This window comes from Cyprinus carpio, chromosome B7 (genome assembly GCF_018340385.1).
Source record: "Cyprinus carpio isolate SPL01 chromosome B7, ASM1834038v1, whole genome shotgun sequence".
In the NCBI taxonomy this organism is placed as follows: domain Eukaryota; kingdom Metazoa; phylum Chordata; class Actinopteri; order Cypriniformes; family Cyprinidae; genus Cyprinus; species Cyprinus carpio.
Window position 1 is genome coordinate 20,669,347 of NC_056603.1, and position 18,070 is coordinate 20,687,416.

The 18,070-nt window shown below is 37.6% G+C and overlaps 1 protein-coding gene and 1 long non-coding RNA gene across 4 annotated transcripts in view; one reads left to right on the top strand and one right to left on the bottom strand.

Annotated features, from left to right (window-relative positions):
- LOC122137973 overlaps positions 1–7,544 on the top strand; it is a 41,450-nt gene extending 33,906 nt beyond the window's left edge. For 2 of the 3 annotated variants that reach the window (XR_006155187.1, XR_006155186.1), the window contains exon 6: positions 5,790–6,524. This is a non-coding gene — a long non-coding RNA (uncharacterized LOC122137973). Of the gene's footprint in view, positions 1–5,789; positions 6,525–6,793 lie in introns of those variants that run through there. The other variant, XR_006155188.1, reaches the window with a different exon arrangement.
- Positions 7,545–9,266: 1,722 nt separating this feature from the next.
- LOC109113476 (iroquois-class homeodomain protein irx-5-like) lies at positions 9,267–16,985 on the bottom strand. Its single transcript, XM_042727867.1, has 3 exons — positions 16,324–16,985; positions 14,894–15,299; positions 9,267–14,384 (listed from the first exon to the last, which is right to left on the bottom strand). Exons 1-3 carry the CDS (start codon positions 16,561–16,563, stop codon positions 13,693–13,695), a joined length of 1,338 nt encoding a protein of 445 aa, XP_042583801.1. The 5' UTR covers positions 16,564–16,985; the 3' UTR covers positions 9,267–13,692.
- Positions 16,986–18,070: the final 1,085 nt, after the last annotated feature.

The following is an 18,070-nucleotide window of genomic DNA, read 5'->3' on the forward strand; positions in this document are numbered from 1 at the left end:
CACCAACAAGACCCTGTAAGGGCTTTTGCTACATACTGTACAAACAGATATTCAGTTGTGCAGGAATAATGTACATCCATCCATGCTGATAGTAAAGAATAAAACATTTCCACACTTTTCGAAAGCTGCAGTGTAAACAAACTTCTGTTATGCCCCTCACAGCGATGGGAAGCAGCAGGAGTCTGTTGCTATAGTGCAGAGTGAATTTCTGAAAGGGCTGTAACTCTGATCCAGGCAACATAAAAGTGATGAGAATAACCAGCAGGTCATGACCTGAGTGTGAGTTTACTAATGAAGCTAGTAAGCTGAAACTAATCTCTCTCTCTCTTTCTCTTTCTCTTTCTCTGATGTGTTCTTTATTGATTACACAGCATTGCCTGCTAATAGGTCCCCCAGCAGCCGTGTCTAACATAGGTACTTTGATAAAACTGCCAGAGAGAGAATGAGAGAAAGCGAGAGATGGACATATCACAGTAATAAAATGTTAATCCATGTTAATATAACAACACTAACGTATTCAGATGCCGCCTTTTCCCCCGCAGCCATTTTAAATTATTACTGAAGAACAAACCAATTTATGAGTATAATCTGTGAACACAGCTCACATATCATGAACTTGTATTTCCATAACAGTTGAAGTAGTTTGCACCTTTTCTTCAAAAACGTCCCTCTCTCTTATCCTCTTCTTCATCTGTGTAAGAGTCTAGTCAGATTGGGAGGGAACATAGAGGTGTCATTCTTGTTGTGTCTGTCAAAATCTCACTCAGTGAAACGCTCAAAACATGCAGCAGATGTGAGAAGAGTGTGTGATGCAAAGGAATTTTCCAGAGGGCTTCCCTGTTCAGGCCTATCTCCTCTGAAGCCACATCATCCTGCAGACATCCGTGCTGGCTTCATTGAATATTAATTATTCTGACAGCCACGCTTATTAATCATGCTTTAAGCTGTATAGCCTTAGAAAACGACACAAAAGATGTCTTCACAGTCTTACCAGGTGGCTTGTAACGTCTTTTAGATCAGGGTGCACATGTTTTTAAAGCCAAAACAATATGGCTTTTTTTTTTTTTTTTTTATTAACAATTTGGCTTTACACTGCTTGTTGCAAACTTTTTCCGTTTTAAGTCTGCATAGGGTGGGAGTGCTAGGATGATATTCCATGATTACAAAATTTACCAACAAGAATATTGCATATTTTATTTATACTGTATATATGATGAAATTATATATATATATATATATATATATATATATATATATATATATATATATATATACATATACATATATGAAAACAAACTTATTGCAGTTTTACCATGAGAGATTGCGATGATATTGGAAAAGCTCTTGAATGCACATCTCTGCACATGTTGTTTCTTGAAGGATGCCCTTGGGGAGACACCAAGAGTCAGACAGATTTGAACATTGTTTGCATTAAAAAACAAACTGTCTCACAGTATGTGAGACAGACACCCAGACAACCATAGTGTGTGTGGCCTTTGTAAACACTGCCTGTGTTTACATGAACTGCAAAAACCTGACTACGGTCTTTTTTTCTTTTTTTTTTCGGAATATTAAAATATACTGAGATACTTTCATGGGTTGTCATTCATATTCTGTGTACTTGCAGTGACAGCAAAAGTGTTTGGACACATACAGTATACTCTCCATATGCGTATTACATTATTACACATACAGTAATACATGCTCAGTGATTTACCCCCACAAGGTCTGAACATAAGACAGGTTATATATTATTCAGTTATGCTTATTATAAAACATTTTTCAGTATAATGTGAGTTTAATCATATAATACTGTTTACGTGGCAAATTCTACTTTCTATTCTAGTATTGTTATATCCCTCTAATGCTTGACGTCCATTATTCTGCATCTGTCCACTATAGTTAACACCATGCACTAAAGGATATTTGTTAGACTAATTACAAAAAAAAAAAACACATGCATGTATATATTTCAGAAACATATGCTTTGTATATATTAAATATATTGATTTATAATATAAATTATATGGATATAAATATAGTCATGTAAATACATGTAAATATTTTCAAATTATATACTGTATGTGTGTTTATATATACATAATAAATATACACAGTACACACATATTATGCAAACAAAAACTTTTATTTTGGATGTGATTAATCACGATTAATCGTTTGACAGCACTAATTACAACAATCAATGCATGATATCTATAGTTGTCAGATGTGTAACACTCTTAAAATAGAGTGTGTATCCTTTTTTTTTTTTTGATTCTACTTTTTTTCCTTTTTGATTGCATAAATTCTGCAACAAAGGGGTAAAATGAGTGTACAGCCTGTCCTCTGTCTCTTGCTCTATATCCTTCTCTAATGTAGGTGACATTATAAAGCTCCTTCAGGGAAGGGCATGACTCCTGTATCCGATCGATGACCAGCGACATACAAATCATATGTATTGATCATCGTAATCATTGTTAAGAATATAGAGCAGACAGTAAAATCATATGCTCTTAGTCTTAATAGCCCACATCAAAGCAATTACACACCCAAACTAAGGCCAACTCACCATATGCATATTACACAGCCTAATATATGTTCAGTGATTTACCCCCACAATCTGGCCCATAAATCAGCCAAAACCTGCCCAGTATTGAGCTGTTCAAGTGATATGGTTTGTGCGCATGTGTTATAATGGAGATCTCCATAGGCGCTGAGCCCTCTTAGTGTATGACATGTATGGGTTTTTTATATGTGTGTCAATACTTGTGATGAATAAACTAATCTCAGGCAAAAACACTAATGAACGAGCTACATTTGGGCCAAGTCAGTCTACAGGTCAAGGACGGGGGAGATATGTCATTATTTCTAGAAAAGTAATGGTGTGTGTTGTGTGTGTGTGTTTGAGGTTTTAATTGTATCTAAATTAAGCAAGAATTGAATAGCTATTAAGCTTAATATTTCTTTCATTCTTACTAATGTGCAATAAAATGTATGTTTTATAGCTTCAAATACAGTCAAACTCAAGTTGATAAAAGCTAGTAGTTTGAAATCTTGAATCTACCGTATATTTCACATAGTTTTTCATCAGAGAATTGGTCCCTTGTAGGAGAGCTATATTTTGTATTAGAAGTTGTAGTGAGTTTTGGCATGGTTACGGCTGAAGAGACGCACAGCATTAAATAACACTGCTCATATTCTCACTGTTTGGAAAATTGAATTGGATTGTCAAGCAAAACGTTTATTTAAAAAGATCATTTTCAACGCTATATCTCAGTCTGATGATTCAATCTTTAATAGCCACCCTCCTTTAGTCAGATTAGGATGTTTATTAACAATTTATTTGAGTTGTCTGCTTATTCGGATTCCCCTGATTAGGTTTCTGCCAGTATGCGGATAAAAGTAAAAGAATGAAAGCAATATCAGTCTGTGCTTAGTAAATCTTAATGTTTGCTCTTTCTTCTTCCTAACTTTCTCTTTCTCCACCTCTCTCATTCTTGACAAATGCTCTTTATATCCACCATCACTGTGAATGAGGTTATCATGATCACAATCCTCTGCCCGTCTTTCTCTGTAGCAAATGTCAGTATACTCTGGAGCAAATTTATATTTGAAAAGCTGTAAGCGCTAACATTTAACACTGAATGCAACAGTCTGTAAAGTCAGGTCAATGTAGATTAGATTTACAGAGTAAAACCAGTAAAACCATCACATAGTTGGCAGTTTGACAGATTGATGACTACGATGTTGGAAAAAAGCACACTTCATAACCTGTGTCTTGCGACTCTTTTATTGTTGAGCTTATTCAGTATCATATTTTACACATATGTAGTAGTTACATATTCCATCCATACAATTTCCTTCTGTGATTGCCTTTGCTGTTTATTGCTATCTGATTCTGAGTGCTTTGGCATATTTAAAGCACCAGTCTAATTAGTTTTATTTGTAGAAATAGAGGGAGGGAAAGAATGAGACAAAAAAAGAGAAGGGAGAGCAAAAGGACCGGTGGGGAGAAATATGTACATTCTTGCCTTTCCTTGGCTGAAAGAAAAGAGTGTATATATATATATATATATATATATATATATATATATATATATATATATATATATATATATATGTGTATATATGTATATATATATATATGTATATGTATATGTATGTATGTATGTGTGTGTATATCAAAAAGCTTTACAATAAAGCGTAGTAATTTCGACAAATATTAACTTTTTTATTAAATTAAAAATTTTACATTTTTAATTCTAAAAAAATTGTAAAGTGTCTTAAATTATTTAAAACTAAAAAGCTTTAGTTAATTGTTATTTATTTATTATTATTATTATTAGTAGTAGTAGTAGTAGTAGTAGTAGTAGTAGTAGTAATAACTTTTCCCCACACTTTTTCAGATTAATAAAATTACATTTTATTATTATTATTATAATTATTATATTAGGCTCTGATAGAGGGGGGAGGGATTATTTAACAAATATGCAGAAATGCTTTTGACCCCATGTCGACCGCTTCCATGCCCCCCGAAGGTCATTAATCATTGTTGAGATTCAGAAAGGCTGCTTAAATTAATAAACTAGTGAAATATTTCTAATAATATTCCCTTATATTTCACAAAATGAAAAATTGTGTATGTTTTGGATTTTTGTTTTGTTGCTTTTAACTTCAATTTAGTGGTGTCTTTTTCTGTTTTTGGGCCTTTTTTTGGAGATGGTTGGCAGAAAAAAAAGAGTGAGGGTGAAGAGAGAGAAAAAGAAAAAGAGGGGTGGATATCTGATTACTTCTGTCTTTTCCCACACACTGATCAGAGACTGAAAGTTGAGAGCTTGTGTCCCTCAAAGCAAGGAGTTCACTCCTGTTTCCAGTTTAACCTCCTATTAAACTGTCCTTTGTCTTGCTTCTCCACTATAGCGCAGGCTCAGTTCCACACACACTGACCTGGGGTCAGATAGGTTGAGGGGGGTAAAAACTAGTCCCACTGCTCATCCATGAATGACGACAGATCTATGCAATGCGTTATCAGAAAAGAAGTATATACTACCACTGTTTGATGATCATTGGAGCAATAAATTCATTTATCATCATTTTATGCCTCATCAAACAAGTTGCCAACCCCTCCATGGGAGTAGCAGAAATTAGCTAGTGAAAAAGTGTTCATTTTAGTTGGGGCTAGGTAAGTGCTTTTTGATTGCCTTCTCCAACAATGCTTCCCCTGACAAGCTAATAAATCAGATCCAGACAAAATCTAAGGGTGAGCAACAGCATCAGCTTCAGCTCACACACACAAAACATTCAGAAATGTTCAGTAACTTGGAAACTTATTGTTTTTTCTTTATTCATTACAAGGAATATTTCAGCCAAAAATTACAATTTTGTTGTTAATTCACCCTCATGTCATTAAACCTATGACTTTATTTTCTTCTGTGGAACATAAAAGAAGATATTTTGGAAACTGTTCATTCAGTGAAATTGAGTGGAATCCAAAACAGCAGGAGACCCCATTGACTGTCATTGAATGGATGATGAAAAAAAGAATGACAATTTAAATTTTTAGGTAAACTATCCCATTTATCAAAACTTAGTCATTCGACATAGAATGTGAATCCTTGTTAGCCTGAAAAGAAAAATGTAACTTAAAAGCACTGTTTTTGTTTTATTGTGACCATCATTGCCAGGGCTCACCTGAATGGTAATCAGACTGAAATGAGCTTGTGTTGAAATCTCTCCTGTGTTCTGTAGCACAATGTTGTACTGTGGCCCCTTTGCTCTGTGTTTGGCAGGCAGGTGAAATCATGCCACACTACACCTATCTTGCCCAGATGGCTCTGGCATTCTCCGCCAGAGAATTACTTCTCAGACTGGAAATGGCGCCTTCATCGAAAATGAGGTCAATCGATTATTTGAGCCTGGGCTGAGGCTTTCCCCCTTTGCTGCAGTGTAACAGGTATTTAATATATTTGGCAGGGTCCTGTCTGGGGGTGGGGGGCAGCGTGCAGACGAGCCCCAGCACGGGAGGTTGAAGGGAGGCCACAGTTGGCGTTTTATCAGTTGAAAAAGCCTCGCTGATGAGATTACCTATTCCGCTTGGCCGTAAAGCACACTGCTAATCAGAGAGCTAGCCAACACTCTCTCAGTTGGCGCGCAACCAAAATACTCAGTTTAGAAGGTGTTTAGCAAACGAATGGAAAAGAACAAAGATACTCGGTTGTCAGTATGACAGAAAGCCACTGAGATGTCCACGTATTTTTAACATAAGAAAGGTGCAGCCATTTGTAACTTGAATGTACAAGTCTCGAAGTTATTTTATTTATACACAAACGGTCTGTTATGCTGCTTGATATTTGTATTTTTTAAATTATTTATTTTTGAAGAGCAAAACATTCTTCTAGGTGTTTACTTACAATGGCTGATGAATCAGAAACCTCACATATTTCCAGTAAATAGCTTAAAATGAGCAAAATAAGGTGAATATACTGTAGAGACAGTGGACAAAAAAAAGAAAAAAAAATTCTAAACATTCTTCAAAGTGTCTTCTTTTGCATACCGCAGAAAAAGTATTTATATGATTTTGAACGATGTTGAGTAAATGACAACAGAATTAAATTTTTATGGGGGAACTGTCCCTTTAAGGAATCATTTTAATGAAAATGTATTACACTTTTTATGATCTGTTCTGTGAAGGAATTTTTGAAATACCTGTATTTGGGCTTGCTGGAGGGATTTTAATGCCATTTTTGTTTTTTTGTGTCCTGACATTTGTTAATTGCTGGTTGTACATCATCAGCAAGTGCCTTCTCTTAATTGGCGTGTGAGGGAGTTCAACACCCTGTGAAGAACCTGAAAGAAAACAGTCACAGGGCAGTGCTGTCTCCTCCTCATTTACTGTGTGAATGTGTACAGTAGGTCCAGGCACACAGTGTTGTGACTGAATAAAGCGTGTCTCAACTCCTTCTCATTAATGTTGCCTAAACACACCCACACACACACAGACACATTGCTGTCTTCACATAGCTCAAAATAACCCCAGTAAAGCAGCAGCCATTTATCTGTATCTGGGGAACTGATCCAATTACAGAGCTTACATTTGCATCCATCAACCTTAGAGGGGGAAAATTCTCTGTGAAAAACTGGTCAGCTTCTTTCACCCAAAAAAAAGAAAGAAAGAAAAGATGATTGCCCCTCATTCTCCTGCATAACTTCCATCATCGGGCTTGGCTTTCTTCCCCAGGTGGGCTGCAGATAATGGCCGCTGACTCCTGCTATCTCACAGAGCAGTGCATCAGAACAGCCATTAGGCTAAATATCAGTGTCATAATGTTGAACAGATGTCTAGAAGAAAGGGATCATTTAAAAAGGCCAAATGTAAATAAACAGGCAGCTTGTAGACCTCCCTTCATCCCCTCTTTCCTCCGTCCCCCGCTCCTCTCCCCCCGTTCTCGTGGACCCTGTGTAGTGCCCAAAAGAAAACAGTTCATCAATCTTAATCTGAACCATTAAGAATGTAATAATACTAGCCGCTTATCTAGGCAAAGTGGTGCTGTGGGACTCTTAGGACTTGAGCCTAATGTGTTGAAAACTGTCCCTGTTTTCTTTCCTTATAGTGAAAAAAAGTGTTTATATCTGCATTAAAACGAAATGTTTCCATCCTTGTGTGGCTTTGCCTTTCAATGGGGCTGATATTTCATATTGCATGTGTTTACCATTGATAGTAGTGACAGGGTATAGTAAACAGAGAAAACATAATAATTAAACAATTATTGAAAGTGAACATGTCATATGCAAAATGCTAAAGTGTTTTTTAAAGGTTTTAGGAAAGTATTTATTTATTTATTTATTTATTGGTCAAATGCTATATCATAGAAAATGAATGGATTGTCCAGATATATTTTCTTATTGTTTTTGTTATTATGCACATTAAATAATAAATACACATTAAATATATATATATATATATATATATATATATATATATATATATATATATCTTATTTAAATGTTTATCATTAAAAATAATAAATAAAAAATAAATTTAACATTTTGAATAAAATTACATTTAATATTTCAATTTAAAAACTTATTGTCTTTGATTTAAAAGTACATTTAATTTAGCAATGTAATAGTTTAGTTGGACAGGTGAAGGAAAGGTAACACCCAGTCTCTGGAGCTGGAGATTAGAAAGGAGATCAGTTTAAAGTTGTCTTTAAATTTGATATGTGGTTTAATCTAAAATATTTCTTATAAACCCATGGTTTATGAAGACACAACTTTGTATACATGACATGGAATATGACACCTCTTGTTTTCCTGTAATTCAAAAAGTTTAATAACATACTAAATGTTTTTTTTGTTTGTTTTTTCTTTTTAATGCAGAAAATTTCCTGTGATGGAAGGTTTAGGGGTAGGGTTGGTGTAGGGGGATAGAAAATACAGTTTGTACAGTAGAAAAATCATTACACCTATGAAGAGACCCCTTAAACCGCAATATAGGCGTAAGTGCTTATGAGTGAAGTTTTTGAGTTAATGTGTTTTATTTTAATAAATCCACCAATGATAGTTCTGCTCCGCTCATATTATTACATTTTAGCTTTAAAGAACGCAGATAAAAATATGTGCTTTTACTTTTATCGCCTCTTCTGAATTAACCAACTATTTAGCCAATTTATTCTTTCCATAATATTTGTCAAAAAAGCGCTCGGGTGATTATTCTTCGTTAACGTTAAAAAAAGAAGAAGAAAAAAAAAGGTGGTTTCACTTAAAACACCAGAAAGCTGAAAATGACACGTGTAATCTGTCCCTGGAGAGCCGCACGCGGGCAATAGGAAAACAGTGGGTGAAGTCTAGGCTAAAGTGGGGGTAAATAGCAGTAAATCACAGCCTGTCACTTCATCTGGCTCAACTTACAATGTGCGTCTGCCTATCTAAAATGTTACTTTAACGCGAACGATTTATAAGTGTCGAATTGGCCGTGACTTTGCCAAAAAGCCGCTCTTTACTTCTTCTTCCCCCCTCGTCTGCTTGCCGTTGGAGCCCGCGAAATGATATAGGCTACGTCAGAACAGCCCTGACAGGAGCTCGATTTTTGGGGGAGAAAATGGGCTAATTTGTGAAAATTACGCCCCATGGCCGCGTCACAGTTTTCGCCCCGGAGTGAAGAGAGAGTACGAGAGAAACAGCTGGTGTGAATTTTTAGCACCCATAATTAATTAAGAAGTTCCTCACCGATCTCACGGCAATACCAAACTATTTTTCGGTATTCCCAGCATGCCATAGCCTACTGAAGAGGCCACTCCACTTCAGTTTCTTTATCGAGGGTGAGGATGATGTTTAGAAGAAAAAAAAATCAGTAAATTAAAAAAGAAAAAATCACGCACAAACAGTTTTTGCGATTATTTCTCTCTTTTTGTCCGCTTTTAAACCCCAGCTTTTCTTTCGACCAAGGTCCCCTCAAGCGGTTTTCTTGTCTCTCTATTTTTCTAAACTAACTAACCCTAATCAACCGACATATTGTTCACTTCAAGGAGAGACAGAGAGGGAAGAAAAACAGTTCTGAATTTGGCCACACTTGCTCTGCTGCCTCGCACAGATGTCCCAGCGCATATTATAACCAGGTCAAATAAATGGGTGTCCTTTTACACATTCGAGCTGAATTTGATTCGACTCAGCTGGAGTAGTGTTAGTGTGGAGGGATCAAGTAGTAGTTAGCTGTTATCAGGTGGACTGTCGATATTATGCAGAAATCCGATTTGGAACACTTGGTCCGGTACATTTTAACGGTGATTTAGCGATTATTTTTATCAACAGGTTCTGATTACGCCATAGACTTTACCTGTTTTTCTGGAGAGGCCCAGTCGCTCACTGCTCAAATACGTGGCAGGTGTAATTTTACGCGTGAATGTTTTAAGATCAAATGTTCTGTTTTAAACTCGTATTTATCATTATGTAGCCCTGTTAAGCAGAGATTCAACAGAGTCTTGTTCATAAAAAAAAAAAAAAAAAAAAAATATTTGGTGCTGGGTTTTGTGAGGTTGTAGAGCGTGCAAATGCTGTTGCTGCATGATGTATGCAAACACGTTTAGGAAATATATCCAGAGGATATTTCCTATACACTGAATTTTAGAGGATCGGTTCTGCATATTTCCCCTACAAATTTACTGACAATTTCTGTAAAATTTAGAAATGCAGCCTATAAAGAGGAAAGGGATTTTGTGGAATTATGGGTGCGTGCATTATGAGTGCGCAACTTTCTAAAATGCATGGTGGGACATATCTAGCAATTTTTTATGCATGTATATTTACATGTACAGTTTTATTAAGCTATTTCCAATCCCGTTATATTTTCCAATTAATGTAAATGTACCCAAAAACGTTGTTTTCGTCTCACTTTCTCCTCCATTTATTCTGACTTGTGTTTGTCCAGTTTGTCAGAAAATACGATTTTTCTCCTGCTGCGTGAATAAGCGAATGTCACGTTTCTAATGAAAGCAAATAGCTGCAAGGGCCATGTCGACACTCGCTTTCCCAATGTAGCCTATTTTTGAACAGCTCTGGAATTAGTAAACGCTATTTTAATTTTTTCTGAGTAATTTCGTTTTCCCCTACCCTCGTTCGATATAGCCCATTGTTCAGAAACTTAATACAGGTGTATAACCAAATAATAATAATAATAATAATAATAAGCAATTATAATAAGCAGCCCCTCCTAACATGATAAGGAAAATCGTAAATGAAGTCGTTTCTGGTAACACTGCTCTTTTCCTTTTATTATTGTAGAGCTGCTCCAAAGTTTCTTCGCAGAACAGCACATTTACATTTTAAAATCTTATTTCAGCATATACTTTCTTTATTTGGCCTATCGGTTAGATTCGTCCCAGTCTCTCTTTTTTACACGTGGGAACTGTCTTGCTTTTACTTGACATGCACACACAGTGACTGTGGATCTCTTCCGAACAATGAGACTGAGACCCATTCAACTGAGAGAGAGACAGAGAAAGAGAGACGCGGGAAAAAAAGTTGAACAAAGTCTTGTGGGATCATTACGGAGTTCGTGCGGTTATTCATTCTTACAAAAGTACGGACCGGCAGACCGAATATAAAAGCTTACTGAATTAATACATTGTGTCACGCTGAATATAATTGTAGCTTGTGTTTAAAATAGGCTAGGGTAATGCGCGATTTTACTATATAGGGTGCAAATTAAAACTATTACCGACAATAGATTGAATAACACTATCCCATTTGTCTTTCGTTATAATAATATACTACCCTTAACACAGCAAATTAAAATAGACAATCGCTGATTTAAGTCACGTGTTAGTGATTGACCTTTGAAAATATCTGAGAATTAAATACAGGTTTTATTTTTGCATTATAGCCATGCAGTTTTATTTGAAGTTCACACGACCTTTACAGAGTAGATTAGGCATCTTCAGTGTGTTCAAAAGACCCTATTGTGTCTATAAAAAATAAAAATCAGTTTTTACACAATCCCCGTCCAGTTGAAATATCCAGTTGATTTCCATCATGCGTAAAATGAGATCGTAAATTATTATCGATATTTCAATATTTAATCCTGGTATATCAGCGTTAAAAGAGAGGATATTTTCTAAAAATGTGACAATTCAGGCGAATGAATGTTTATTAGATTAATTCGGGAGGAAAATGTAACCATGTGTCTTCGAGAATATAAATTGCTGCTTTTTAAACTTCTAGAAAGACTTATGCACACACGGGGCATTGCATCGAATGCTTCAACTCCTAGAGGGATCAGCAAAGAAAAACATAATTATGCTATTTAGCCGGCTGATGTGGTGCAGCGGCAGCTCCATCCCACTCCGAGAGATTAAATATAGCTGCCCCCCTCACCCGCTCTGCTGCCGGGGAAGGACATTAGAGCCAGGGGAATTAAATGAAACCCAGGGGACTTTTCAACTGGAGTGCGCAAAGTAAACTATAGAGATTAATGACACGACCTCCAAATGAATCAAGTCGCTTCCAGTCCTCACGTTTATTATTATTATTATTATTATTATTATTGTTATTATGATTATTATACATTTCTGGTTATAATTAAATGCAAACGATGCAGTTTTATTTTATATGAAATGCTGAAAATATCAGTCCTATGTAGAGGATGTGCTAAAAAATGTAATTCTCCGTTTCCATTTTAAGTAGGCCATACTTCGATACTGAAAGGCAGTTTTATTAATGATATTAATATTGTAGAATAATTATATTTAATGGAACCATGTTAAATAATACAACTGATTTGCGCACATATCGGACGACAAAATACATAAGTTTTAATAATAATTTATGTATTGTTATTTTTTTATAATGTTCCAGAGTGTTGTATAATTTATAGATTTGTTGTGTTGTAATTTAAAGACTGAAATAGATTTAAATGTATAACTAAATCAGTTGAAATCTTTACTTATTATTAATCTTAATTGCAGTCTCTTTGTGGGAATTTGTATCTTGATAACACTTTCTGTAATTGCTAAAGCACGTAAACATTTTTAAACCTTATATATAATTTATTACTCTTGATTATCTGTGCCTCTTGAAAAAGGTTCACTCACAGTCTCCTAAAGAGTCAGGCCTCGATATTAAGAGCAAGTGTGACACCTACCTGCGGGTGAGGGTAGAGGTGCAGGACAGAACTAAGGGACAGGCCATGCCAGGGGGACATTTGCTTGTCACGGCACCTTGGCTACACTCTTGAAAGCCATCAGTCTCTATAATCCAAAGCACTATTAAGCCTATCCTACCATTTAATGATATAACAGAGCAGTATGCTCCCAGACCCACTCCGCATCGCCGCGCGCCTCTAACCACTTTGCCACGCCTAGGAAATAGTAATGAGGTCTAAATTTGGCATAAAATCGAACTCATTACTGGAGTTCGCCACCTGATTGCTTTGCATATAACACGACGCGGTTGGAATGTAATTGGGTTAAATGACTGCTCGACACTTTTGCCGGTGTTGTCATATCAATATTCATCCGTCGAAGCATCTCTCTGTTTGCAAAATAGAGATGAGCATTGTCCCGACCGAATGCTATCGGGAAAAACTTGAGTAAAAACTTAACAGCAATCGACAAATAAAGAGACCCGTCTTCATATAGCTTTTCCCAAACCGCCTGAGTTTCAAAATGTGCCGCCCTTCTTTGTTTTTTAGAGGTAAATTCTAAAACAGTGTGTTCAAGCTAATTCCAAGTATTATCACTGCTTTACTCGGCATTCCAGCGTTTAGCAATAACAGCCTATCTGTCCGGGCATGATGTCACGCACCCGCAAATAAATAATATCGCTTTAAATTGTGCAGCCATCAAATTCTCATTAACATGCATGCAAACTCAAATCAATCGCTGCACACATTTTCTTTTCCATAATTTACTTCAAAGATAGTGTATTGTCCATTTTAAATACAAAATGCTACATTAAATATACATATTAGTCTTTAATACAAATAGACTCAGGCGGCTGCAGCGTTTAAGACAATTCTTAGAAGTTACATCCTCTTGATTAACCATTCAGAAACTAAGATTTTGAGGATAAGCATTTACTCAGAAAATAATTGTCCTCGGATTTTTTTTTTTTTTCTTAATGTGTCTTCTTTTGCTTCTTCTTTAAGCAACCACAAATAATAAATAAATGTCCGTGTGATTGGCGATGAATCCGGTATTAAATGTTTGACATACCTTTCTTTAGCTCATAAGGTGAGTCTTTACAAAGATCTACCTGTGTTTGGCTTCTTACTTTGCTCTCTCTTACCAGAGCCTCGGCTCTGTTTAAAACAGTCTGGCTTAATCCATTGAAATGTGCCGTGGAGCTGCTGTTGGTGCCGTGGCTGCTGTGGAGGTGTCCGAAAGTGCTATAGTTCGTGTAGCCCGGGTAAAAAGGGGACGTGTAGTAAATAGGCCGAGAAAGGACAGTGTTATTAGGGAGAGGACACTGGGGGGAGGACCGGGTCGGCGAGGCAGCGCTGGCTATGACTGTGCTTTGACCCAGCCCCGCGGCCTGTGGAGCCTCACTGCTCCCTTTGCACCTGTCCGAGGACGTGGCGATCTCGGCTAGAGACCAGAGTTTGGGTTTGGGCGCCGAAGGGGGAGAATGAATAACAGACGTTACGTTGCTGTTCACCGTGCTGGCGGCGTGGCCCGGTTCTGGGGGCTTTTCTTGCGTAATGAGATCATTCCCTCTCTGTAGGACGGAGGGAGAAGAAGTGGTGGGTTTTGCTTGCTCGGCGAGCAAATCCGTCCTCTCCTCTGCGTCTTTTAATTCCGAGTCTGTCAAAGGTGGATCAAGATCTTTAGCATGAGACTCGTCTTTAAACCTGTCGCATGGTAGCTCCCCTGGGTTGATGAGTTTATTATCTGAAAGTTAAAACAAACACACAAACAAAAACAACAAAAAAAGATAGATTTTATAAAACAAAATTTGTTGACAATAACATATCATTTTTGAGAAGGAGATAAATATTGCACGCACGTTTTAAACGGTTGTGTTTGCTTAGTTTCACAATTAAAAAAAAAAAAACATTAAACGTATTTATGTGCAATGTAAAAGTAATTTAACATATAATATTATTGTTTAATCATCATATTAATAATAAAATAAAATATGGCTGGTGTTATTATAGCTCTAAATGAGATGCCGTGCGCCAGCTGTGTCCTTATTATGCAGCTCGAGATAAATGAAGTGAAAAACACCATACGTCACCAGCAATTCTCAGTACATAAGAACTCAAATTAGAGGAGTTCAAGGTGATTATTATTTAAAGCAATTCTCCCATTATAAATAATATACCACCATTAACCAGCAATCAATTTTGCGCCCGGAGTGGAAACGACTGCGATGAAAAATTTATGATTTTTCCACAGACCTGCCTCTGTGTCTGTGGAGTCTCCCTTGTCCGTGGGCTTGTTTGGCTCGTCGTCGTCGTTTTTCTCGAGATCAATGTTTTCGTCCTCCTCCTCGTCCTCGCTCCGGTTCCGTGGGGTCCAGGTCATCTTGTTCTCCTTCTTTAGCCTCCTCCTGGCGTTAGCGAACCAGGTGGACACTTGAGTGAGGGTCATTTTCGTGATGATGGCCAGCATGATCTTCTCGCCTTTGGTGGGGTACGGGTTTTTCCGGTGCTCGTTAAGCCAAGCTTTCAAAGTGGCTGTGGCGTCCCGGGTAGTATTCTTGCGGTAAGCTGGGTCTCCATACGGGTACGAGCCCAAGGGAGCAGCGTAAGGATGATACCCTATAGATCCGGCCATGCCTGTGGTGTGGTCATACGGGGAGCTCTGCAAGGACCCAAACCAATGGTTTTATTAGCAAAAGATCACTTTATGGACACCTGCGGACAATGTAGGATCGGTAACAGATCACTTACGCAAACACACCATAAACAAACACACTCTCGCGCGCGCACACATGCATGCCACATGTACACACTTTAAATCTAATTAATCAAAACAGTAAAGCGCAAGGCCGTGGGGCTACGTATTCTATCATTTACATTTTGTCAGTTGCCTCATTCCCCTCAGCGAGAATTATTGTGAAATCCAATTTCACAACTTTCCATCCAAAATCCCTCCTCTTTGTTAACGATTATAAATCTCCCTTCGACAGTCTGACAATGTTTATTTTCAGATTAGCCAGCTAATTAGAAGTTGCAGTTTTATGTTGGGTCAGTGTGTTGTACACGCATTGACCAGCGCAGGCCTACGTTCACATTTAAATAGCCGGTAGAACACGTTTCCTTTAAGTACCCCATTTGACTAAATACATGGTTTAAAGACAAATGGGGAACAACTGATAATTTATTCCTTTTGATATCAGGAATATTGCTCACCTACAGCCCATAGAACTGAGGAAGTCGTATTGCAACAAATGACAACAAAAATAATTATGTAGGCTATATATATATATATATATATATATATATATATATATATATATATATATATATATGCCTATTTAATTCAGTAAATACGCGAAATCATGTTTGTATGTTTTTCTATTTGCATTTCTATAATTCGAGGTTAACTGCTTTATTTACGGTGTAGCCTATAGAAAATTATCAAATGCCTTTTTTGGGGGGGGGGTTGATTTAAAAATTTGTACTGCAACATATTTTATTTAAAAGTGTCATGAAACCCAGCCAAATTCCGCGAATGCATATTTGATTGGTAAAACCGCAGATGTTGCGCAAACGATTACTGTGTGTCTCAGTCTTGCAACACAACATGCATTACAACAAAGCGTAAAAAAATTATACGGCAACTTCTAAAAGTGGAAAAATAAGACCGTGAATAGCGCACTCACCACATAAGAAGTGAAAGTGGCGGCGGCCGCGTCAGCGCTGTACGGGAGATGGGAATTGTAGCCTGGCGAGGCGCTGGTGAACGCTGTAGATCCGGCATAGGGAGCGAAAGCAGAGCCAGAGGAAGATCTCCCTAGCTCCTCTGTCCGAGGTCCCGATATCACGCTGGTACTGTAGGCAGGACACGAATAGAGTGCCAAAGAGGCGGATGGCTGATACAAGTAGCCCTGAGGGTACGCCATGGTGGAGATCCAAATTTAAGCTTCTCACTTGAGTTTTTCTCCCTCAAACTCTCACGCGCTCTATGCGCTCGCTCATAGAGTTCCGAGTAAACAGACCTCCGTCCTGTTCTCCTCACGTTGATAGCAGTGAAAATTAAAGAGAACGACGAATGCATAGACTTCGCACTCGTTAATCAGTCGTTGTCAGACTCACACGCGGATTTTCGAGGAGCTCTCTCACTCTCTGCGCGCGCTGTGACTCTCATGCCGAGCGCGCGGGACAAGTTTTTTGCTCTCGGATGGGGCTTTGCTTCGGAGAGTGTCCTGCCAGGATGCTAAGTTGGAAATTGAGGATTCTGACGCCTACTATGAGCCTCTCGCTCCTCCTCTCAGGGTGTAGTCATCGAAGGAAAGGCAAGCTGGAGCTGGGTTACAGCAGCCCAGCCTAAATCGATTCTCTCTCTCTCTCTCTCTCTCTCTCTCTCTCTCCCTCTCTCTCTCTCTTTCTATTTCCCTCTCTCTACATTCGTACCCTGGCACTCACTAACAATCTCCCCCGCTATCCCCCTATTTTTGTCTCCTACAAGCCTCAGTGCCTTAGACTGAGCAGCTATACAGCCCCTGGATGGCGGTCTCTTGCGAGCCAGTACATCAACTTCAACTTTCCTCATTTTCTAAATACACGAAGCCTTCATTTTCACACATGATTAATAACAAATGGACTGTTGTCTTCTTGGGGACGGCTTGCCAAATACGACAGGAGACGCTACAAGTACTGTTTGCAGTTCTTCATTATCCGTTTTTATTTATTTATTTTTTATTTATTTTTTTGGTTCTCGTCGCTCATTTCAAGCTTGTAGAAACACGGTTTGTTATTTTTTTGGTTTTAGAACGCGCGAGACCCTGATCCATCGTACCTTAAGTCAGCTGAGCACCGATCTGTTTTGGTGTCGCTTGCGAAGTGTCATGCGTTTGCAAATTATCATGGATCATTTTATTTTATTACCTCATTGTAGGCTATAGCCCTAATTAGCTATAGCTTGTTGGGAAAAAAAATAAAAATTTACACAATAGTTTTTGCAAAACATTTTTCAGAAACAAAGAAACTTAAGTGACTGTATGCGCGCTTAGATCAAGTCTCAGCGGTAAGAAAGTGAAGAAGTAACTTTTGACAGGTGTTAACTGATTTGTCCGCTGGACAGTTTTCGCCTTAGATCCCGGAACAAACCAGATCTTCTTCTCCTTTACACCAAAGCCCCAAGCGCAGACAGATTAAGACCATATGAACCACGGCAAATCCATCACGACCAGGGGTTCTGAACCCCTTTGATTCAAACAGATATATTCCTCTGCGGCGGAGAATATCCTCATGTATTTTATTCTGTTTGCTAGCAGACTATATTGTGTGCGTATATACTAACAAATAACAAAATATATATCTTAAATATTTTATTTAGCCTAGATAAAAATGCATTAACAACTATTTTTATTTTATATAGGCTACTACACGTCATCACAACAGTACACA